Source organism: Chironomus tepperi, unplaced genomic scaffold (genome assembly GCF_022539635.2).
Source record: "Chironomus tepperi strain 1889 unplaced genomic scaffold, CSIRO-AGI_Ctep_v1 contig_161, whole genome shotgun sequence".
Classification (NCBI taxonomy): domain Eukaryota; kingdom Metazoa; phylum Arthropoda; class Insecta; order Diptera; family Chironomidae; genus Chironomus; species Chironomus tepperi.
Genome location: NW_027226283.1, coordinates 530,157 through 554,061, shown reverse-complemented (window position 1 = coordinate 554,061; position 23,905 = coordinate 530,157). Strand labels below are relative to the sequence as shown.

General features: G+C 30.0%; 5 protein-coding genes across 7 annotated transcripts in view; 2 read left to right on the top strand and 3 right to left on the bottom strand.

The window, feature by feature from the left end:
- Window positions 1-2,656, bottom strand: part of dpy (fibrillin-like protein dumpy) — an 89,993-nt gene extending 87,337 nt beyond the window's left edge. The window contains 1 exon segment of the mRNA XM_070637415.1: window positions 2,339-2,656. Within this exon segment, the coding sequence (XP_070493516.1) occupies window positions 2,339-2,355 (17 nt within the window). The 5' untranslated portion in view covers window positions 2,356-2,656.
- A 2,013-nt stretch (window positions 2,657-4,669) lies between these two features.
- hzg (CTD small phosphatase herzog) lies at window positions 4,670-9,355 on the bottom strand. The gene is made up of 5 exons (XM_070637271.1): window positions 9,062-9,355; window positions 8,028-8,314; window positions 7,768-7,949; window positions 7,545-7,705; window positions 4,670-7,479 (listed from the first exon to the last, which is right to left on the bottom strand). Exons 1-5 carry the CDS (start codon window positions 9,126-9,128, stop codon window positions 7,274-7,276), a joined length of 903 nt encoding a protein of 300 aa, XP_070493372.1. The 5' UTR covers window positions 9,129-9,355; the 3' UTR covers window positions 4,670-7,273.
- A 185-nt stretch (window positions 9,356-9,540) lies between these two features.
- On the top strand, window positions 9,541-11,439 carry Dlc90F (dynein light chain 90F). Its single transcript, XM_070637237.1, has 5 exons — window positions 9,541-9,674; window positions 9,765-9,876; window positions 10,539-10,626; window positions 10,697-10,901; window positions 10,967-11,439. Exons 2-5 carry the CDS (start codon window positions 9,862-9,864, stop codon window positions 10,986-10,988), a joined length of 330 nt encoding a protein of 109 aa, XP_070493338.1. The 5' UTR covers window positions 9,541-9,674; window positions 9,765-9,861; the 3' UTR covers window positions 10,989-11,439.
- A 26-nt stretch (window positions 11,440-11,465) lies between these two features.
- Window positions 11,466-21,302, bottom strand: LOC139088160 (coiled-coil domain-containing protein 174). 3 transcript variants are annotated; one of them, XM_070637234.1, is made up of 6 exons: window positions 21,212-21,302; window positions 20,809-21,139; window positions 20,512-20,738; window positions 12,571-12,801; window positions 12,395-12,506; window positions 11,466-11,799 (listed from the first exon to the last, which is right to left on the bottom strand). In XM_070637234.1, the coding sequence occupies exons 2-6, from the start codon at window positions 21,132-21,134 to the stop codon at window positions 11,529-11,531; spliced, it is 1,167 nt and encodes a 388-aa protein (XP_070493335.1). In that variant the 5' UTR covers window positions 21,135-21,139; window positions 21,212-21,302; the 3' UTR covers window positions 11,466-11,528. The 3 variants fall into 3 exon arrangements, with proteins under 3 accessions (XP_070493335.1, XP_070493334.1, XP_070493336.1); XM_070637233.1 differs by lacking the exon at window positions 21,212-21,302 and having other exon boundaries at window positions 20,809-21,196; XM_070637235.1 differs by lacking the exon at window positions 21,212-21,302 and having other exon boundaries at window positions 12,395-12,503; window positions 20,809-21,196.
- Window positions 12,982-20,445, top strand: LOC139088161 (uncharacterized). Its single transcript, XM_070637236.1, has 3 exons — window positions 12,982-13,348; window positions 18,386-18,601; window positions 18,666-20,445. Exons 1-3 carry the CDS (start codon window positions 13,279-13,281, stop codon window positions 19,115-19,117), a joined length of 738 nt encoding a protein of 245 aa, XP_070493337.1. The 5' UTR covers window positions 12,982-13,278; the 3' UTR covers window positions 19,118-20,445.
- Window positions 21,303-23,905: the final 2,603 nt, after the last annotated feature.

The following is a 23,905-nucleotide window of genomic DNA, read 5'->3' as shown; positions in this document are numbered from 1 at the left end:
CTTGTGAGTGATTTCTCGTGAGAAAAATCTTTATTCACGTTCTTATATTTACGATTTTATCTTAAAATTTGCTATACAGCATCATTAAATATAATCGCCCATCTTATTGATGAAATGATAATTGTAGAATTATCCTTGATACTCGCATCTCAAGTTTAAAGATGCTTAATATTAGTGCAAAAATAGTAATTGATGTTATTACCTGAATGATGAAAAAATAATTTTTCTGCTAATTGACGTTTAGGTGTATTAATGGACATAAGATCATCGGACAACGATAAACTTGAGAAAGTTAAATTTTTATTTTTTTGATTGAGTTTATTGGCTCCAAATGTATTTGTGCAAGTCTTAGATCATCAAAGTGACAATCATGACTCTTTTTTTTCAAATGCCATTTATAAAGATTTACCGAGTAGCACATCAAACGGTCAAAAGAGGTATAATAATAAAATTTTATTTCCTAAATGAATCGTGTACTTAATTCTTGCAGGGCAAGACAGGAGGGAGGTTAAAAGTAATAAAAATTTCTAAGAATTCTACTTTTTTTATTCTTTTGTGAAAATATCGATATTGTGTTACTTTGTATATCCGTGTTGTTCAAACTGTGTACCGCAACACACTGGTGTATTCTAGAACAAGTTCAGGTGAGTGGCGTAATAATTTTAAAAGTTTAAAAATTGGTTGTTTTTTTAGAAAATTATTAAAATTAAGGTCATATTGGAGCATCAAACATTTAAGATCTTTAACCAGTGGTGGGCAACCTGTGTGCCACGGTACAGTGTCAAGAATCTTATGTCATTTTCGGTTTCAATCGAGACATACCACAAAGTTGTGTCGCAAAAAAACAAATAGTTGTCCACCACTAACTTAACCATTATTTTTAGTTTTTTGGACTTACACTTAAACTTGATTCTTTTTTAGATGAATCTTGAGCATATTCCGTTTATTGGTGTGCAGAAAATATTTTCTGCATCCAAAGTGTGCTGTGGCTTACCAAAATTTGGACAACATTGTATAAAAACAGTTCAAAAGAGATATTATTTCCTTGAAGACCATTGAACAAGTTTGAAGGCGTGTTGTTGAACTTATTGCCCCAAATCTAGACATAAGCGAACTGTTTGGTAAATATGAAATTCCTCACATTCATTTTATTATCTTAATCTCTATATCCCCCAAAGAAGTTAAATTAATTATTTAATTATCTTATACAGATCTTATATCTTAGCACTTCAATAAAAATTTCGCAGTGTTCACTTAATTGATTCGCAAAATAAAAGTGTATGTCATACTTAATGGGTTGATAATACTAGTAAAAGCAAGAAGAATCATCGAAATTATAGCAAGCCATGTACAAACTTTTCCAACAAGGCAAGATGGAGTTTTATAACAAAAGGTCAAATTGCCAATCCACCCACATCTTTTAAAAAACCACTTTAAAGTCGAGTGTCGGCCGGGCTGCTTAAATCTTCTTATTAATCTTCAAAACGGATTTTCATTCAGCCCATCAATTATTGTGAACGGCAAACATTAAATAAATTTTTAAGCTTGCAAAAACCTCAAAAAATTTGTGAGAAATAAAATGACTCAAACGTCCCTGTAAACCGCAGTAAAAGCACTGCCACATGCATTCTGACATTACCAGTAAATGATATCATTCCTCAATGCACATTCATTTTGCAGTTTTTTAGATCATATTGGAAGAAAATGAAAAATTGCAACAGCTTTACATCCACATAAAATTGTTATTATCATTGGATGATGCCAGAAAGATTTATAGCTCGAATTATGACGTTGCTGAAGGCTGAATAATGTGCATCATAACTATTATCAACCGTGTTAATAACAGTTATGATCGATTGATGATAATAATGGTGATTGATACTATGATTGATATTTAAAAGCTACAGCAGTTACTGCGCCTACAAAAAATATACTCAATTGTTGCCATAATTTCTAAAATTTCTAAGATACTGTTTAAAATACAATGACACTAAATTGTTTTAAATGATGTGCATATTGACTTATTTTGAATGTATTTAGACGGTCTATACTGTTTTTAACACACATAGAAGGTGTTTCACGTAGGAAATTCCACTTTCGATTTTTTTCTTTTCTGTATAAAAATGCTTCGCAAGCTAAAGGTACGAATTTGCAGATGTTACTAAAATTCAATGAATTCAGTGAGTAAATAGTCATTAACCTGATTTTTATGCTAAATATCTCATCATAAATGAGAAAAGTTTCTTTCGGTAAAAGAAAAGATGAAAATTTTCAAAATATTTAAAATTTTCTTTTACAATTTTTATGAAAAGTCTTCACAATCACATTAAAAACTCACCAAATATTTACAGACATTGCAAAAACTCATTTTCTAAAGTCAATAATATTCTTAAGGTACTAAAAGAAGTAGAATTTATATTTAAAAAATTCTTTCTTTTCTTTTCCTTTGTAATTTTTTTTTTATTCTTTTATGTTCAATAAAGTTAGCGTTCCTTCTTATTTTTGTTTTTATTTGTTCTTATTCAAGTGCTTCTTTCATTCTTCTTCACTTTGCACAACACACAAATGCAAGACTTTAACACCTGAATACTATTCTTAATTAAACAACCACTTTATTGAAATTATTTCCACTACTTTAATTTTTCAACTGATCCGGTTGAAGACTGATGAAAGACTGAGGTTTTTGCTCAATTTTTTTCGTACCAACAGCTCACGTTAAGTCAATAAAATTAAGAGAAGATCATCATTAACATTTCCTCTCAGAGCAAGAGAATAAATGGAGCATGGAGTGTCTGAATGATGCAAACAGATGCAATCCGGTCTCTCTTATTGTTTATCAAGCTACAGAGTTGTAAACTCATGAGATGATTTAATGTTATCCAATGTTATACATGATATAAGCTTAATTAATTTACAGAATGACTGTACCAGTTCCTTTAGGAATTTAATACCTTTAGAAAATTATTTATAATAAGTTTCACAGCTTTCTTTGTCGAAAATGAGGTTTCTCAGGAACAAAATTGGGGACAATTCCAAAGTGGCAGAATGTGGTGTCTTTTATCTGTAAAATAGATTGAAATCAGCAGTCAGAGTGCCATCAAGGTCTTGGCGACAAGGACGGCGAAGCGATGCCTTAAACCAGTGTTGTTCATACCGTGTTCCACGGTACACCAGTCAACAAGTGTATAAAAATTTTGATACTTAGAGGCCGTTCTCTTTTTACCATACGCAAAAAAACGAATTTCTAGACCTAGTTACAAAATGACCATGCAATAAAAATTTTGGTTCAGGCCGGTACGAAATTGTAGCCTGGTATCAGAATTTTGAGTTTTTTGTTAATATATGTCTGAAATTCAATTTTGGAATCCTTTCAATCATGCGACACATAACAAAAAGTTCTGCCACAATTCCCTTACGACTCTGTCATGGATTATATCGGTCAGATTGATGCTCACATCTTATTTTTAAGAACCAATTTATCGTGATTCGTTAATTCACTGCAAAAAATATTCTTTGTAAACAAAATTTGTTTTATCAAAAAATAGCAAAAACATACTGCGATTGAAATTTTTCTGACGATTTCTTTATCAGCACTTCAAAATTACCTAATATTTCTTCTTTTTTAGCGCATTTTTGAAATTTTTTTCAAAAAGGTAGCTTAATAAGACACTTTGTTCGGTCGGTCGGTCGGTCGGTCGGCTGGAACGCGAGATCTCGAAAACTAGACATCTCGGAATGGTTTTAAAAGATCAGTTCCATAAAGTTATTGGCGCCTCGGGCATTTAAAAGTTTCAAATCAAAGCATAAATACTATAATTAACAATTTTTCATTTTCATTTACAACAACAACAAAAACAACAACACGTTTTTTCATTGTTTTACAGTGTTCTTCAATGTTTTTCGATGTTTTATCAGTGTTTGCTGAACAAAGTTTGAATTTTTTTTTGACCGTTGTGTAGTTTAAATTATGAAAATACGTTAAATGATGAAATTCTTAAATTCCAAGTATGGTGACTTAGAATTAACTGGATCTTGTTTTTGTTGGTCTGGAAGTTATATGGATCCTACTGGATCTTGTTTTTGTGGATCTGGGAGTTATATGGATCCTACTGGATCTTGTTTATAGACAGGGAACTGAACTAAAAATCAATTACTGATCGCTGGGACAAAAATGCGCTGAAGTAACTCGATAAGAACGAGTACTTTTGTAATTTTTGTTGATTATTGTCTAGAGTAACCGATTAAAAAAATGACTCATGCATTTAAAAAAATTAAATTTTTAATGGTCACCAAAATGTTGAGAACATTCGCATCTGTTCTTGTTTGCGGATATGCTGATCTCTACACGCAGTCAAGAAGTAAATCAGCTTTAATTTGAGGAACTAAAGTATTGAAGAAATTCTAAAGAAGGAAAAACCAGCAGATTAATCAAATTTTTATGTCTCATGTTAAACAGCTCAGCGCGTAGATATGACATCATTGATGTTTTCAAGGCCATTTTTACTCAAGGTCGCACGAACGATACAACACAGTTGGTCGTGTGATAGGAAATGTTGCTGAAATACAAAATTATTGAACCATCACGTGTCGTTCGTCTTTATATTTTTCTTTGTTGATGTTGGAACCTACTTATCTGAAAGCAACTAGAGCAGATTAACAAAATTTCAAGTGTTTGATATATTCTTATAAAAATTTTATTAATATTTTTTTTACATCTGTTATTTTTATAATATAAAATTGATATTCTTTTGCAATTTTAGTTTATAGTTATTATTATATTTTTTTATATAGATTGATGACATGATGCGTTTAGAATTCACCGAAAACAATTTAAAGTTCTGTATATATCCAATTATCATACATCTAATGAATTTCTTTCTCATTTTTTTCAGCCTTCAACTATGACGTTATAAGTTAATTTATAAGAACAAAAAAAGATTTTACTGTTAAAATGCAAAAGACAATTAAACAAAAACATGGCATCTATTCATACTTCAACTACTGATCAAAGGTGCATCGAGAATTACTTTATATATGGACGTAAAATTGTATGTAGAGTAAATTAAAACCCTCTTGGATTCACCCTTGATTGTGATGAAGACGACACAAAAATATATTCCATTAATGATTACGATTCTCTTTGAAGGCTGTCCACATGCAACGTCCATTGGAACCAAACTTGATATTTAATTCCACTTACCTAACATACCAGCATATCCTCAATGATCATCTTACGGTACCAATGAGCATGCTTAATAGGCATGTTCACCAGTTCATTGAGCACATGCTTGTATGCTAGGTCTTCTAGCTCCATTAGTTCATTAAAACAGACGTCACAAGTGAACAACCCCCTAAGAACTACTTTCAGAACTCAAAAGTGCTATTAATAACTTAAACGATTACAATTTTATGAAATGCGTTTGAAAAATCATAAAGCTTCAAGTCCGGAATCAGTATTGTATCAAATACTGCTATTTTTTTCATTCATTTTTGAAACTCAATAATAAAATCATATTGATAAGGTTTCTTTGCTGCTGTTGTTGTTGTTGGAAATTAGAATTAATTATTTTTTTTTTTTTGAGGGACATACATTAAGATAATAAGTTTGGGTTTGTCACAAAAATGATAATATTCATTGTAATTTCAATTTTTCTTATGCAAACGTTCGTGTTAGTGAAAAATTGACAGATTGTTCCTTAATATTAAAAATTTTTACTATTACATTCATTAAAAATTATACTTAGAAGCCCATTTTTTTATATTTTTTTTTCTTACTTAATTTGGTCGATTTTCAGACTTCAAAATTACGCAATCTTCAAGTTGTGATAAGAGTTTGAGGTTTGAGTGAAATTTTTGTTGGATATTTCTATTATCATATTATGTACATAAAACAAATTTTATAACAGTGAGCAGGTTCTATTGTGGATACTTGAAGGATTCCGTAACATCGAAGTTGAATAAGAAACCCCATTTAACTTTACTAGATTGCAACATTTTTAAAGGGAAATCAATTATTTAATTAATGACAGAATATAGAGAAATAATAAAAAATATAAATTAGGTTTCTTATTAATGAAAAATAATTAATTAATGATTAAGTTTTGTTTTAAATTTATTTCGCATCAGATTAAATTATATATTTTCGAATTTTAAAATTTTGGGATGCTTTCCTTTTCGGTACCGAATTTTGAAATTAATAAAATTATTTGTTAAAAGAAGTTTCGTTACTAAGTTCTATTTTCATCGAATGACAGATAAACTTATATTAGTAATTGCATTAATTAACATGTTTTGAGGGGCCAAACACACATGACATCCACCATAAATTAGGTCATTCTGTGACACAAATTCCTCTTAGAAAGAAAATGTGGCACAGAATTTAGAGAATGCTTAATGTCATAAATGTATGATCCCTAAATTTATAAGAATTATAATTGTTTGTGTATGATTATCATACCTCAACTTTTGTCTCCTGGATGAAAAAATAAATCAATCAATTGATTTATGGGATGATTCTAGAAATAATGAACATGAATATTCATCATTCCTAGCATAACCATCATCTTTAACTGTGTTAATTTAAATAATTTCTGATAATATTATGTCCGTAGACACATTTTTTAATTTTCGAAATAAACATGCACGATTCTATGTTTTATGTATGAATTATTGTACTAATAAATAAATAAAGAATGAAAGAGCGGTTTAAAATATACTACCTATTCATTCCCCCTATATTATATTGTATGTATAAGTATATATAAATATATATATAACTACTTTTGAGTAATTTTCCAAAAGCATTGATAGCATGTAGTAAGTATGTATGAAGTTGTGAGGACAAAGAGAAGGAGGACATTGTGCGAAAAATGTAGATGATGGGAAGACGTTCACAGGAAACACAGTAATTCCGTACATAACTTTTTTTTCTATCACTTTTACGAGTCATTTTTTTTATCGATTGACAGATATGCAAATGATATGTCGAAAACCAATCAATATCTTCCACACTATGAAAGTCTACATATAAAAAATTTCACTGAAACTGAGCTTAAAAAGTTGGTTTGTGGTCACGAGATGTACGGAAATGCTTTTGAAAAACTACATCACTTCTCATTTGTTTGTCACAAATAATATATATTCATAACAAAAACATATAATTTTTACATCGTAATTTTTTTGATGTATATGCACGCATTCGAATATACAAAAAACTTTAACCATGAAAGAACAACAAGAAAAATTTTTTCATTCCTATTTTAATCCTTAAATGTTACGTATTCTCGTTTGGTTGCTGTTGCGAGCATGTTATTATTGACGACGACGATGTTAATGTTGTTTGTGTTATTAAATTAGAATTTGAGTTTGTATTTTTACTAGACAGTATTGTATAAACAGAATCCACTTTACTTAATTTCTCAAATAAAGGAATCAATTCCAAAAGTTCGGTATCGCTGATATCGTCAAACCAGCTCTTTACTATAAGGCAAAAAATATTTGATTAGCATTATCGTCATTAAGTGTCAAATTTTATTATAATTTACCTGGCACAGCATTTTCAGGATGGAAAATATAACTAGCTGGACTATTATCTACAATCACGATTTTCTGTAGATCTCGGCCTAGTTTATTTAAATCTTTTACATAATTGCCACCATGATAAACACAAGATTCTCGGAACAGTCGAGCTCGAAAGACGTTCCATCTGTTTGGATTAAAACATTGTTATCAACTGATATAATTTCAATAATAAAGGGTAAGACTTACTGATCTAAAAGATCGGCAACAGGATCAGCGTATTTAGCTAAACTAGCTGTGAATAGAACACATTCGTATAGCTCTCCCATCTTTTTTAAGAATTCGTCGACATAAGGACGTTTAAGAACGTAGACTTGATGAATTGTTCCGTCAATCTCTACAGGAACAATGAAATCTGCATTTGGAATTGGCTACGGAAAAAAAGAAAAGAAAATAATAACGAACGGTCAATCATTGATAAGAAGTTGGCTCATGCAACTTTTACTTACTTTAAAACTACTATGCACAAGTGTTTCATCTAAATCAATAACCATACATTTTTTATGCATGTCCGAATGTCTAACTGGCGGAAGTAAATATCGATTTTGACTATTGTTGCCTGTAAGACCACTTGCTTGTCCTATAGTTTGCGTTGATGAAAGTCCTTCTATCGATCCACCATTCTGATTTGATTTGGTACGGCGAGTTATAGAAGCACTTCGTTGTCGCCAGCAACAGAAAACTGTCTCCCATATTCGTCTTTTTGATTTTTTTGTTACATTTTCTTCGATAGTTCCTAGATTTTTTTAGGTGATTTGATTTTGGCGAAGATAAAGATTATGATTAGAGAAAGAATGTCATAATGGGATAATGTAATGGATTTAAAAAAAAGTTAATACATAAATCGCAATTTTTTCGTGAATTTCTGTGTTTCTACACAGAGAATGTGTACATTAAAATGAAATATATAGAAATGTACATTTTTCTCGCTCCCTTATCTGCGAAAATGTAGCGCGATTAATTAGTTAATTTAAACAAAAATGACTCAATTCCCGATTTAAGATCAATACTACAATATTAAACAATTTTTTTTTCAGCATAATTTCACTTGTGTAAATCTATTTTAAGAATATATGCGCTTCGGCCGTAATATAATTCATATGAAACTAATTTTATCTAAAATAAAATATAGTGAAGAGCTAAGAATTGTTTTGATTTATACAGTGATTCTCTATATACAGCTTGTTGTTCAAGTGTATAAAAATATCATTTAATACTATTACTATGAAAATCATGAATGAATCGTGCTTGAATTATTAGAATTTTAATATTAAATCGAAGAAAATATGTAATGCTATTTTTTGAATTTATTAATGCCACTGTGTAGGTTTATTTTTAGAAAATATATGTGAATCCAAGGCTGTAGTAAATAAAATTCAAAAGCCCTGAAAAAAGTCAACACCTATATCTTTCATTTCCCTCACAACAATTTTTAAATCTCTTGTTATCAATTCATTTCCACAATTTTTCTTTCCATCCTTACCCTTATCGTTTGCGAAAGCATTCAATTGCTCATCTTCTCTATTTACTTGCGTTATTATAGAGTCCATTTAAACATTTTTTGTGGACTTTTTTATGCACAAAGTAAAATTTTTACGCACAAAAAAATGCCAACTTTATTCTATCCCTAAATCTCGTCAATTATTAAAAATTTCGTCTTATCCTAATGCAATTGATCTTTATGTATCACTCCAACTATTTATTAGTCCGATTAGAGTACTTTAAACATGAAAATATTTAATTTATCTTTACTACTGCTTCACTTAGACCAAATTTATTTTTAACTCTGTTTACAAGGGCTTTTCAAATTTCGAAAAGTCGTTAAGATTAATCTCATTTTTATTAATTAATAAACTTGAGACAAAAAATTATTACATAATTTCACAAAATTAGTATAATTAATACATTTTATTAGACAATAGAATCATAAAAATGATGAAATTTCAGAAAATTATGTAATTAATTTTAACGGCCAAAAATTTGAAAATATCAAAGGGGCAAGCCAATAAAGGGCAATTCGAAATTTTGTCGCTTATAAATTTTATAAAAGTTAATTAATTTCCACCAATCCAATAGCGATAAAAAGTATAAAGAAGGTAAGTTAAGCTCAAAAGTATTACGTAATTGTAGATACAGTAAAAGTTTTCTGTGTAAAAAAGTAATTTTTTCTTGTTTGCAAATTTCAGCGAAAAAGTGTTAAGCAGGCATAGGAATTTTGGACGTTAAATAAGGAATAAATTGGTGAAATCATTGTAAACTATTAGTCAACACAAAACGAAAACCATGGACGGTGAAGAAGTAAGTAAACAAAAATTAGAATGGCATGAAAAAATGTAGAAATAATGTCTAAAATAATATTCGGCATTTTATGAGTCATAAATAGGCATAAAATTGAAGTTATTATGATCCATTGAGCATAAATATCTTCACATATTTAAATATGTTCATTAAAACAATAAATATATTACTCTTGATAAAAGTTATAAATGGATAGTGAAAATATTACCATATAACATACTAAAATTATCGATCAAACTTTTTTTCGTTCCTTATTCGCAATTTATTTCGTATTCAACACCAGGCAATCTCTTAAATATAATCTAGTCTGTTTGATCCACAGCTGTAACTTGAAATGAAATTTTTATCATACAAACAATTGTTTCATGATATCCAAGAAATATAAATAATACAGTCTTTACTTAAATTTAAGCATTCAATGACTGAAAATGTTGAAGATACGACTATATTTATTAAGGAACTAGCAAGAAAGGAGGAGATACACATTGCATGTGAACTATCACTAATATGATTTTGAACACCACTATTCCCTCACATTATATTTAACAGGATATATATTACTACAGCTTTTTTTTCTGCAATAATTTCCTCCTTCAAGTTCAGTTTTGATAGAACAATTGTGGAATAAGCACTCATAAAACTTTGTCATGCCTCTTTTGCAGAACCAATTTATCGTTGATGATGTCTCTAAAATTATCAAGGAAGCTATAGAGAACACAATAGGTGGAAATGCTTATCAGCACGACAAAGGTAAAATTTTTTGCGTTTTTAATTTACTTCCCAAACTTTAATAATTAATGAATAAATTTACTCCTGACAGTTAACTCATGGACTGGAAATATTGTCGAAAATTGCTTAAATACATTGACAAAGCAACAAAAGCCTTATAAATACATTGTTACATGTTTGATAATGCAAAAGAATGGGGCTGGATTACATACTGCTTCTAGTTGCTTTTGGAATAATGACACAGATGGATCCTGTACGGTCAGATGGGAGAATAAGAGTATGTACGTGATAACAAGGTAATTATTCTTAGGTGATTACTACTCAAGGTCATATGACTAATTAGTTTGATTTATCATTTCAGTGTTTTTGGTCTAGCAATTTAAACAGTGGGAACTTATATATGTGGATTTATTTTTGAAGACAGTTTTAAATTTTTGGCTTTTGATGAACCTTTTATATTTTAAGTCTTTAAATTTGACAAGAAAGGCACATTAGTCATTTCAAGAATATCTCATTCCGTTAAATATTTCTTATTCTATTGAATATATTAAACCTTCTAATTACTCAAATTAAGTAGCTACAAAACCTAAATAATTTGAACTGTTTTCAATCTTCTATTTCTTTTTATTATTTTATTTTTTTAATTCCTATTCTACATTTTCATTTTTTTTCATCAATTACCCCACTTATATACTTATAACTAAATATTGAAATGCAAACCTAAACTTATTGTAAATTTGTTTGGATCACCATATTTGCAAATGATTTTTGAATTTTAGAAACTTAATAAAGTTGAAGGTATTTGACTCAATGAGAATTTAATGACACACAACTTAATTAATTAATGATAACATCCAGAATTAATGTAACTAACTTCATTCTTTCTGATAATAAAATAATTCACTTTATTTAATTAAATAATTTCAATTCTTTTTATCAAATTTTTCACGTATAAATCTTAAATTTGCAGCAACAGATTGTTCGATGTTTGCAGGATTACTTCTCTCTTTGTATTTTGATGATGAAGGCTGTTGATCATAAACTGGTGCAAATTCATTATTTCTTTGGATTCTCTGCTTTTCGATCCACTCGTCTTGTGACATAACAAACTTTTCTCTTTTCGGTGCCCAACTTTCTTCATCGTCTGACTCATCAGAATGCTTTTCTCCCGTCAGTTTACCTTTATCCCAAGGTCTGTAAAATAAAATCAATAAAATAAGTGAGAATTTATTTAAAGTAATTAAAAGATCAATAGGATTGATTATTATCCGCTAGATCAAAAAGCTAATTAATCAAGTGTTGAGTAAATTTATCTTTAATTAACTCTATTCAAATCCTATTGTAAATATATAATTGCTGTATAATTCTCGTTAACTGTCATTCCAAAAATGACATCATAAATCATGAAATCTTTTATCAAATTAAGGGAACTAAATGTCAGTCATAAATAAAGACCCAAATTATTTAAGATTTTTAAAAGGAGGATCTCCAATTTGTGATGCATAAAAATTAAAAGCATATCAAAATGGACATTAATTGCTTCAATTTGATTAAGGCACGATCTGAATTTGGTCAAGCAGCCTTATATTAAAGAGTATGGTCCAAAAAGTCAATGTAACGAACATATTGCAACTTAAAAGATGCATCTCACAAGAAGTAACGAAAATAAAATTACAGTGACTTTTGTTATGCTTAAAGCTGCTGTTCACTAGATTATTGAATAGGTCAAGAAAGTCCATTTAAGCGAAATGAGCTCATTATTTCATTTAAACATCTCATTACAACATACCGTATATGCCGTTTCCTCTCCATTTCCCTCTGCAATTCCCTTTCGGCATCTTGTTCAGCCTTTTCACTTGCTTTTTGTCTGTCATCATCGCTCTTATCATCTGCTGCAACTTCTTAAATAAATAAAGACATTAAATGCATATAAAAATATTTATTTATAGACCTTATATCACTTACTATCATCATTGTCAGTTTGCTCAACGGGCAGTCCAAGTTTATTTCTTATTCGTTCTTTCGCAAGCTTAATACGATTTTTAATGATATCATCCCGGTGCTTTTTTAACTCTGCACGTTGACTTTGCGCCTGTTCAGTTTTCTCTCGCATCTTTACGAGATTTTCTTGTTGAATTTTACGCTCTTCATGATCTTGAGAGAATTTATACCATGCTGTTCCATGAAGTCTTGCCTCTGTAAATAGAAAATGAAGAGATAAGATTAACATGTGGACTGCTATTGGAGAGATCTAAAGGAACAGAAAAGAAAAATGAGATACAGGCAGCACTTGACTCTCTTTCATACTATCGATGTTCAAAACACTCTCTCACAGAAGAAAAATAGCAATTTTGGTCAGTCAGTCTTTTGGAAGCATCACTATGAAACAGTTGCCTTTTCATTCTATTCTCATGATATTTTGTTTTCATACGGAAGCTTCCATGCAATTTTTATCTGTTTTCTCTCAAAAATCTCACAGACGAAATTATTGAATTTTTTGTTTTTTTGGTACGGTGAGGAGTAGGATTGGGAAGTGAAAAAAAAAACAATGACGAAGGATGGAAAATAAAATCAATGTGCATTAAATTAATATGTGTAATGTTTGAACAGATGATAGAATAAATTTATATGTGATTGGTCAAGTCAAACAACGAAAATTCTCTTTTGTGCAACATGAGGAGGAAACTGAAAGTTGATAGTATTTTTTACTCTAAAATGTTGAGGCTGTTTACTGTGTATTTAGGTGAATAGAAAAATAAATAAATAAATATATATTATACATTCCCAAAAAAACAAAATCCATAGCAAAGGAGTTATGTAGGGTGATATAAATCTTGACTGTAATAAATGCCTTGTGTGTGTTCGCGTCTGAAAGTGAGATGCTTATTCGTGTAATGTAAAGTGAAACCATACTCATAACAATTAGCCAAAAACGGATGTTGGCAGAAATAAATGCGATTACAATAAAATAAATTGATCAAATTCACTTTGGGTGGCAAATTCTGACTGGATGTCATGTTGTCAGTGTCATGACTAGAAAAAAAGAACGTGTTGAACAAGGCGTTTAGGCATTCGATGCTAGTCATGAAACAATTTATTACACTATAAAACGAGAAAAATAATTGCTTAATTCATATTAAATTGAGTGCATTGAATTTGTGCCATCTGAGAAGCTTGGCAATTTTTATATTTAAATTTTTAAATACTAATGCTTTTGAATCATCGATAATCATAGCTTTTGTGAATTTTAAGGCTGTATAGCAGTGATGAACAAACTATTTCGAGCCATGGCACACTTTGATTGTAGAAATTTTTCGCATTTTTCAAAATTTATTCGCGGCACACTTGATCTTGTTGTACGACACACCAGTGTGACATGGCACGCAGTTTGGATAACACTGCTACATCGTCTAAAATGTCTATATTATTATTAATCAAGTTTAATTCATTAGTGGCACAGTAGGTAATAGACAGTTTATTTATGACATCCAGAAAAAGCAAAGGAAATAATAGAAATAAGTATGAACTAGTGATGAACAACCTGTGTGCCGCCAATATTTTTGGAAATGCCATGAATCGTGAGTCGTTAAAGGTTGCCAACCACTGACGTAAATATACAGTTAAAGAATTACTGATTTATTTCGTATTTTTCAAAACAACGAATATAAGACCAGAGGTGGACAGACTTTGGTTGTTCATCCTGGTTCACAACAAGCAGCTTAAGTAGAATTATATGGCGCCATAGAATCACGTGGCATAAAGTTTGAGAAACTATGTAGACCAATAAGATTAGCCACTGAACAATAATACAATAAATCAAGTAACATAAACAAAAAATGCTTTTACGACTTTTCCGGGGATTTCCCACGAATTTTATTTCCTACGAAAAAAATTAGTCACAATTGGACAATGTTCTAGACAATTAAAACCGAGAAAAAATAAATGTACAGCATTCACAGAAATGATTTAAAATCCATTAATTATGCAGATTATTCAGACACAGAAAAGAATTAATTAAAATGTCATCAGACATCTGCCTTTTAATACTCATTCAGCATATGTTAATTTTTCACTTGTAAACTATCAAAAATGTCTCTTTTAGTCTCAAATTCAATTATTGTATAATGATTCACATCAAAAAATGTTAAATAAACAACGGAATCATCTAAAATTCATTGAAAAAAGAGACAAAAGTATTCGGCCTTATCGAGCGACTTCAGCGCATTTTTGTCCCAGCGATCAGTAATTCGTTAGGAATTAATAATAAATAATGTTATAATTTAACGGGTTTTTAGGATTTAAATTTTCTAACGGTTTGTTAAAATTCAAATATTTTGAAAGCAACGCTTTAAAAAGTTTATTTTCTGATTATGAAATGAAAAATCATTAATTAACAAACATAGAGATGGATTTTGTCTTCCAAACTAATTATGGAGATCTCGTCCCTCTCCCAGACAGCGACACAGCCGAACAAAGTGTATTAATAAGCGCCCTTTTTTCAAAAAATGCACAATAAAGAGACAACGATCAGAATTCGAAACACATTTTCGAGACCACTCACAGCACATTAAACATTAGAAGTGCTTATTTAATTATATAGATCATTAATTCTTTTATCAGTGCATGTGTCAGTAATAATAAATTTATCGTAACTCCAAAAATGGATACAACAAAGCATTTCTACGAATTTATCTTAATTTTCATTTTTTCAATTAATGATTGATTAAGAACGCATCGCTATTGAGTTAGAAAATCAGGTTTCATTTCATATGTCGGTTCACAGTTTTATATTTTTCTCTCTCATCTGTGCTAGTGTAACCAATTGTATTTGTTTATACTCAACATCAAAGGTACAATCATTTCAATTTTGATTTTTTGATTTTGGAAAATAGAGTTATTTAATTTGAATATAAATTATTTTTACAAAAGCATTGAGCGTTGAGCATGATATGGATGGATATAAACGAGTTTAATTTGATTTTAATCTAATGATTATGAGTGAAAGCGCATCTCATGCGGCGACTTGTTTGTTATTATGCCCATTGAGAATTTGAAGAGGGAAATGAATGAAGTGCTAAGTTGATTCTATGATAGGATCAGTAAATATACCCGGAATTTATTTATAGTAACGAATATAACAAATTTATGTGAGTTTGGAATTCTTTAATTTCATTTAACCTCCTGAATATGAATCTGTACTACAATCCATCAACAAAATATCACAGAAAGAAGTTTCTAGTCATTTAAAAAGCAAAATGTCTGTGAAAAATATTTAGGCTTTGACAGGAAATCGATAGATTGCAAGTCGCAAGCAGTGTTTTACCTGATGTGCTACTGTCATTCAAATAGGAAGACATTGTTTTTGGATGGAAAAACATTTTCCAGACTGAATACTTTTGTTTGCGAGCAGCCGAATTTTTTGCCTTAAAAATGGGTCAAAATTCGTCGTCAGGGCAACTAACCGTTAATAATGTGATGTAACGGTGCCCAAACCCAATTGAACAAAAGTGCGAAATTACAAGAAAAAAGTTGGACATTAACTTCACATTGACTATTTATAACGTATTTTTGCCCACTTGGGTACGAACACGGTGTGCTGTTCTGGGCTAATCTTAAGAAATCTTAATATTACAAATTGCCTAACAATGACCTTACTGACTTCCGCTAATAGAGGTCATGGATCACTATCGGTCTGTGCAGAGTTAGCAAAGTCATAAAATACCGAATATTCGCAAAACTGTCATAACAAAATCATGAAAAAGCAGTCATTGTCATAGACAACAAATAAGATTATTGAAAACAACTTTCAAGCATTAATCAAACTTAACTTGTGAAGTAAAACTTTTTAATGATTTACAGTCTTAATCAGTGTCCACGAAACTGTGTGCTAGATGTTTTTTTTGGAATTCTTGTTATACAGCGGACCAAGACAATTACGGAATTAAGTATTTAAAATCAAAATATCGTTAGTAAAGTGGAAATACAAGACTTCCTCTACAAGTACTCTCGAATGACCACTCAGAAACGGTGATTTGAAATCAGCTCTGATGTCATTTGTATCTTAAATTCAATGTAATTCTTATTCATTTTCGACAGAATCGTAAAGAAGTGACTGCTCGTGGCAATAAAAATATTATTTTTCTCTCCTGACAATTAATGTCTATTCCTGAATATTGTTACATAAGACTGAGAGTTACAAGACTAGACCAGTGGTGGACAACCTTTTATTTGAGTTGCACACTTTGGTGGTTAAACTCGATACATGGCATACGGTTCATGACGATTCAAAATAATGTTTGCGACCCACTAGTGTGCCGCGGCACGTAGGTAGCACACCACTGGACTAGACTAATAAAACTTGTACATATTCCTCATAATCCTCTTTCCCAAATAAATAATCATAAAAATATATAATATTTTTGTGTCAAGTCAAAACGAATCCACTAGAGCATTTCTTTGCAAAGGCACGTCAAATATCATGGTAAAATATTTATCTTATAACTATGTGTATGCTATGATGATGAAAAGCATACGAGAGAGTGGGAAAAAAGATTGAAAAGAATAAGTAATAAAAGATGAAAATGCGTTAAATTTATCTTATCACATCCCCATATAATAATCTCTTATTTTCATGTCTTCACTTCACGGCACTTGAATATAATAATTTTCATCTTCATAATTCCACTCGCGGATTATTGTTATTTGAAAAATTTATTTCATTCATTCCCAATAGGAGGAGAAAACAAAAAAAATGATGTTATGCAAAAAATCCACAAATCTGCTAAAAATAAACTTAAAAATTACAGTATTCAGGCAGTTCATGTCAGAGTAACATTGAGGAATTGTAATAAAGAGAATTTCTGTGCTTACTCTCCTATTATTTATTTGCTAAGTATATTTTTCCTAGTTGATATATTTTTAAGGCAGGCAGGAATTGAGATTATTTTCATTTCTGTCTTGGATTGGAACGCATAAATAATCGCATGAAGGAACGAAAGAAAGAAAAGGCTTGAAAAACTTGAAAAGAATTTCCCTCAGATTCATAATGACATCTATGAATGTTTATTTTAATTTATAAATATATACTACTCATTCTTAAAATATCTGATTGAACATCTTTCAACTCATTGAGCAATAAATAGTGTCTTAATGACATAACAAATTTGTTAACAAGAAGAGCCATCGACATTTTAAGCAAGTGTTTTATTATCAATTCTTTTAAATCCGATTATAATTAAAATCATTTTCCATTCCATTCTTAATGAATATTTACAAAAAGTCGATGTGCCACATGGATATGGAAGAGCTAAATTAAATAAACGGCAAATATCTATCTGTAAAAAACTATCATAAAACCGGTTCCTTTAAAATTATGTTTGATTCGATCTCATGGTTTGTTGATATTAGTTCTGAACATATTCATTCCTATTAGAATTTAATTTAATTTATAGTCTACATTTTAATACTCATTGGGATCAACAGCATAAAGCGCATTTCGGACAAAACAGTATCGTGGATTAGTATTTTACGAAACTAAGTGCTACTGCATATAACTCATGACATTTGACGACGGGTTTTTATCATTTAAATATATCTGAATTGCTATGCGATAAAATATAAAGCTTAACAAAAGTGAATTTGAATCAACAACCTATAAATATAAATTTTAATGCTTAACAAGCCAGTTAGACAAGATGAACTCTTTTATCGTACAATTTAACTACTTTAATGCGCTTTAATAAGGGCTTAAGTCTAATTGATCACTTTTCTTCTTTATCAGTAATTTTCATAATGAGATGCATTGGTTCACCGGTCCATAAATGTTATGTGTGCGGTCCCGAATCGGAACAACCGTTTATTGATGAGAAATTTCTGAATGCATCGGAGAAGATACACAAGACTTGTGAGGGTTTCGATCAATTATTAGACCATGCGAAAGAAGCATATGCAATCGAATGTCCGAAAGGCTATTCAGGATGCATAACGAAAATTGGATGTAAGAAATAAAATGTTCATAATTTCACGTGTGTAATTTATTTAATCATGTATGTTTTTTTTAGTGGAAGTAACGAGAACATGTTCTGGAGTATCTTTAAATGACTGTCGAATCGTCAATGGCGAGAATGTTTGTATTTGTAATCAGGGGATGTGCAATGGAGAACGAGCAAAAAATACTGATAATTTGCACACCTTTACTGAGGACGATACAGAAGATGATTCTGATGAAAATGATCAGGAATCTGGAGATGGAGATATAGATGATTTTGAACCAAGTATTTTCACAACAACAACACAAATTGTCGTCGACACTCCAATTGTTCAGACAGCAAATGATGATGAAAATGCGAATGATGAGACAACACAGAAATTTAATGAATTTGTTAAAGTATCAGTGTCAACGATGCAGCCCTCAATTAATATTGCTGTCAATTTTAATTTAAGTCAGCTAGTTTTCATATATTGTGCCATAATTTTTGCAGTATCTTATCTAAATTCATCGTCGATTATGTAAATTAAGGATATATTTTAATTGTACGTACATTCCAAGACTGATTTTGTATTATGAGATAAGAGTTTTATTATTATTGCCCATCTGCGTTTTATGAAAACTGTAACTTAGATGAGAGGGTCGTACACTAATGATGTGATTTTTTTGACTATTCAGTCATGTGACTTAGCACTTGTATGACTCTATCAGTAAACTGAGAGCAACGCCCACGAGCATACTCATCTAATTTATTTAAGGTGAGCATGATCTCGAGAGCATGCTCTTTCCCTACTAAGGCAGAGAATCAATAAGCAAACGTCATTAGTGAATAAGCCCAAGAAATAATAATGACTAGAAAAGTCAATAATTGTGAGAGAAACTTACATACATTTTTGTGTTAAACAAATTAAGAAAAAATTTATAAGTCAGGAAAACGAAAAAATAATGTTGATTAATGCTTTCGTCTCCCACAAATTATTTTTATCGCCGCGCGATTTAAAATCAAGTTTTCTGAATAATTTTTTGTTTTATTTTATTTGCTTTTCGACCGAATAGAATGCAGGTTTCTAATTTATGCCCTGCTATATATTTCTTTTTAACGTTACAGCATGCTTTAGCCATGTATCGACATTATATTTTATTTTTCATTAAATGTTATCACCTACGACTCGTGAAATTTTAACGACTTTTATGTAGATTTTTGTGTTATGTAAAGATCTTATTTTTGGTACATTCCGCTTAAAATTCTTATCAGCTTGATACAGTGCATATTGATAACATAAAAATAAATGTAATAATTTTTAGCTATCACGCCTTTTAAATTATAGTAGCTGTACGTCTCAAGTGGGCTCATAAATCTATTTGATACTGCAAACAGCACAAGAATTAGATAACAAAGTATGAACGAATTTTAATGCTGCAAAAATTATATAAGCTCAATGTGTCCAATTTTGATAACTAAGATACTATTAATAATAAGTATAGGTACACTTAGAAATATTAGAAGACAAAATTATTCAATGCCAAAGAAATTTATGCATTTTACCTAATAAGTTTGAATTAATCTAATGCTGCCTTTTGTGATTGGATTGAATGAGACATTTTACACTAAAACACGATTGTTATTTGAATGATTGGCACGAGCAATTGGTTCAGTATGTCTAACAGTGCGCTTTTAAGTTTTTAAATAAAATAAAAGATTAGTGTATCCGATAGAGTAGTATTATGCTGTAGTAAGCATCAAAAATATACGAAAAAAATAAATATGCCATTTTGTACTTTCATAATTAATCAAAGGAAATAAAAATACGTAAATAAATCTGGATGTGAACAAAAAGCATGCATGCATGAGATTTCTTTCTACTTATTTGAGTATGTAATTATCGCCGTCTTCTAATTAGTGATGTGAAATTACTCACCATCAAACAAAATATCTTGGTAATGAATTTCGCTGCGTTCTTTATTGACTTCTTCTTGCTTCCTCCACTCTTCTCGTTGTTTTAAAAAGCTGTCGCCAATTTCCTCAACTATGTTTTCCTCCACTTCTTTTGGTTGTTCAATAATTTCATCTCTTTCATCTCGGATTTTGTCATACTCGCTTTTTTCAACCTTACGTGTTCGTCCAAAGCAATCTGTGAATTCAATACTGGAGTAATAATAAGCGCATTAGTGAAAATGATTGGTGTATAATGTAAAATAAAGAATAATAAACTTACTAATCTGATTCATCTCGAATGTCATCATCCTTCTTATTCTCAAAAAGTACTAAAGTTGAATTGACTTTATTTTTTGACATCCGCTCATAATACTTTGCTTTCTGTTCCAAAATTCTCTTTGATCTTGCTAATTCGATGCTGTCATCAACTTCAATAGCCTTTAAATTATTTACAGGTGACGAAATTGCTTTCGAACTATTTATTTTCTTAGTTGGATTGTGATTTCTAGTCTTTGACTCTTCTGATTTTTTTAACCTGAACACTTCGGCTTTTAAAGTCACTAATGATGATTTATCAATTTCTATCACTTTCTTTGAATCACTCATTATGCCTATTTATTAATTAAAATATATTCGATCACCAATTGTTATTGTTTACTTTTTTACGCTTTTATTCCGCCTACTTGATTTTTTTTGGTATTTTCAAATTTTAGTGAATTTTTGAACACTTCTTGAACAAAAGAATCAAGATTAAGTCATTATACAGGCGGACTTACAGACACAGCTTCTTTATGTTCTTACTTCGAGAAATTATTAATCTTTTCCTATCACTCTGAGCGATGCTTGATCGCAGAAATTTGTGTAACGGTCAAAAAAAGTTTGAATCACTTCTATCGGTTCAAAATTTAAATTTCAAAAATACGTTGTGAATAACCGATCGGAAAAACGAAAGGAAATTTGATTTTTAGAAATATGTTGAGAATAACCGATTTTAAAATCTGTTCGCATGCTGCTATTCGTTTTAGGTGAAGTAGTAAAAATGTTAATAGCAGAGAAGAAGCTTTTCACCTGAGGATATTATTATATAATTAACGCCGATACATTATTGTTATTAATTGAATCTGTTTATTTGATTAATTGGTACAGATATATTTTATTTCTAAAGAAATATGATACAGAAGAGACTCCACATAATTTATTGATGATTTTTTATGTAACTTTCTCAAGCATTCGAAGGATGATGCTGTGTCTAGCTAGCTTCAGTATTGCTAAATATCGTTTTGTTAAGAGAATTATTAATGATATGGATGTAAAGTCCTTAAACAAATTATCACGGGTATCGGAAAACATCTATGAGTAATTAATTAATTTCAAACATATGCTCCTTTCCTAACTATCGGAATCCTTGCTTAAATGTGTATCTCAGTGATTAATTGTTATGAAAAATCCATCACATGGATTGTTAAGCATTTTTTTGTTTTGTAAATTAAACGTAACACAACAAATTATTTCCTTTCAAACATTTTTTGTTAAAAAAGGAAAAAGAACATCTATTGACAGGCTTCGACAGTTTTAGTTTTTTTGTTGTTGTGCATTGTACATGTTTAGAAATATGATACTTTTAACGTTTCAATGATATTTTTGTGAATATACAAACTCCTTTCATAGATTTAATTTGATTTAAATTTAAATAGAATTAGACATGCATTTAGTGTTTCTTGCAATTAAAAATTACAGCTATTCAATGTCAAGACGGAAAAATTATGTTGAGAGTTTTTCTCGTCATGTAAATTTTCCCTTCCAAGAAGGAAAAGAAGAAAAAGAAAAGCAAATAACAAATGAAAATTAATCAGCTGTTTTATGATGAAGCCGTACTTAATGTGTATTTGAATAATAATGTTAATAGGTAGGTATTTATTTACATTTTACATTTATTTTCAAATACAATTAAAACAGAGTTGTCAAAAGGGTAAGGACAACTGCACGTAGTTGAGAATTTTCAATGTAGTTTAATCAAAACGAATTCCTTACGGAATTATTTATTCACAATAATGTTTATTCTTCGGAGTTCAAAAACAGACTGACCTTTTGTATGAAAAATGAACGTTATAACTCTAAAGAGAATAAACGCAGCCTTTATATTTAAAACGTGATGAAAACGACAATATTACTCTAGGTTGTGTATGGATATTCCTTTATCAATCTATTCGCAGTTTGACATCTTTCCATCAACGCGAAGTAGCGGCACTCTGAGGACCACGGCGCTCGAGCTAGTCATTGTCTGTGGTATAGATCACATTTTTTTAAAATAATCTTTAACTATTCAAGACTTTTATAGATCAATTTAAAATTTTGTTTGAATAAATTCAGGCAAAATAGCCAAAATTAGTTGTATTTATCAGTATTTATGAATAATGACAATGTTGGCTTTAGAAGACTAAAGGTCGAATTCAACTCTGAACCTCTCTGAACTAGAAGCAAGTAGTAAAAAGTGAAGAATAAATAGAAACATTTAAGTATCATAGAATATTGTGTTAACATATATGTTAATGCTATGCATGCGCTTGCTGTGTTAGATTTATGATATGAAAACCATTACCCTTTTGGATTATCCCCTTTTAATGAGGTGATAAATTTTATACGTTTTAAAATGCTTTCGAAAAAATTACTTCTAAACCACAAGTTATTAATAATTCAACTAATCTGTCGCACAATATGTTCTCCATAAGTAAGATTTTTAATATAAATGCTCAGCTAAATAGTTTAGTACCTAATATTTGAACAAAATTTATGTCTTTTGTTAAAATTACCGTAATTAAAGTGACATTTTTAAATTTTTATTTTTAAAGGATATCTTGCATATGGCATGAATGCCTTAACCTTTCTCCAATTGATGTTTTCAAACAAACAAAAGAGAGTCCCACTACAGATGATGACATGAAAGAATAAACAGCACAAGTCTGGCACGTGTTTTTATCGATTCCGTTTGTTACGGAACATGATCAATCATTTCTGAGCATAAAACATGTAAAAATGATACATTTGTCATTTTTAACTCTTTCATATAAGCCTTTTTATGTATCTTATTCTTTGCTCTCTCTTAAAATGCTTTAGTTCCAATGAAAAACATAAATTTTAAAACAAATGAAAATAATAATAAAAATGCAGCATGTATGTATGAAAAAAGACCAAATCGCTTTCAAATACCCAACAAACTTCTTGTAGATAATAAAAGGCTGATTGTAATAAATCTTTGAAATTTGTTGAAATGATGAAAAATGAAACCAAATGGGTTAAAACAAATATTTGTTTAGTTCTGAAGTTAATTTTGCAGCACTTAAGAAGCATCTCATTAATAAAAATTATAAACCGATGAC

What these genes read in the sequence shown, in the direction of transcription:
- hzg (XM_070637271.1), bottom strand. Translation starts at nt 9,128, where the DNA reads ATGGACTCTATAATAACGCAAGTAAATAGAGAAGATGAGCAATTGAAT. An exon ending in TGCTTTCGCAAACGATAAGG is followed by an intron (nt 8,315 to 9,061) that starts GTAAGGATGGAA and finishes AAAAAAATCTAG; the next exon opens with GAACTATCGAAGAAAATGTA. An exon ending in GTTGCCGATCTTTTAGATCA is followed by an intron (nt 7,706 to 7,767) that starts GTAAGTCTTACC and finishes TAATCCAAACAG; the next exon opens with ATGGAACGTCTTTCGAGCTC.
- Dlc90F (XM_070637237.1), top strand. An exon ending in TGCTTATCAGCACGACAAAG is followed by an intron (nt 10,627 to 10,696) that starts GTAAAATTTTTT and finishes TACTCCTGACAG; the next exon opens with TTAACTCATGGACTGGAAAT. An exon ending in AGTATGTACGTGATAACAAG is followed by an intron (nt 10,902 to 10,966) that starts GTAATTATTCTT and finishes TTATCATTTCAG; the next exon opens with TGTTTTTGGTCTAGCAATTT.
- LOC139088161 (XM_070637236.1), top strand. Translation starts at nt 13,279, where the DNA reads ATGAGGAGGAAACTGAAAGTTGATAGTATTTTTTACTCTAAAATGTTG. An exon ending in GCTGTTTACTGTGTATTTAG is followed by an intron (nt 13,349 to 18,385) that starts GTGAATAGAAAA and finishes CTTCTTTATCAG; the next exon opens with TAATTTTCATAATGAGATGC. An exon ending in ATGCATAACGAAAATTGGAT is followed by an intron (nt 18,602 to 18,665) that starts GTAAGAAATAAA and finishes TGTTTTTTTTAG; the next exon opens with TGGAAGTAACGAGAACATGT.
- LOC139088160 (XM_070637234.1), bottom strand. Translation starts at nt 21,134, where the DNA reads ATGAGTGATTCAAAGAAAGTGATAGAAATTGATAAATCATCATTAGTG. An exon ending in GCAAACTGACAATGATGATA is followed by an intron (nt 12,507 to 12,570) that starts GTAAGTGATATA and finishes TATTTATTTAAG; the next exon opens with AAGTTGCAGCAGATGATAAG. An exon ending in GAGAGGAAACGGCATATACG is followed by an intron (nt 11,800 to 12,394) that starts GTATGTTGTAAT and finishes TTTATTTTACAG; the next exon opens with ACCTTGGGATAAAGGTAAAC.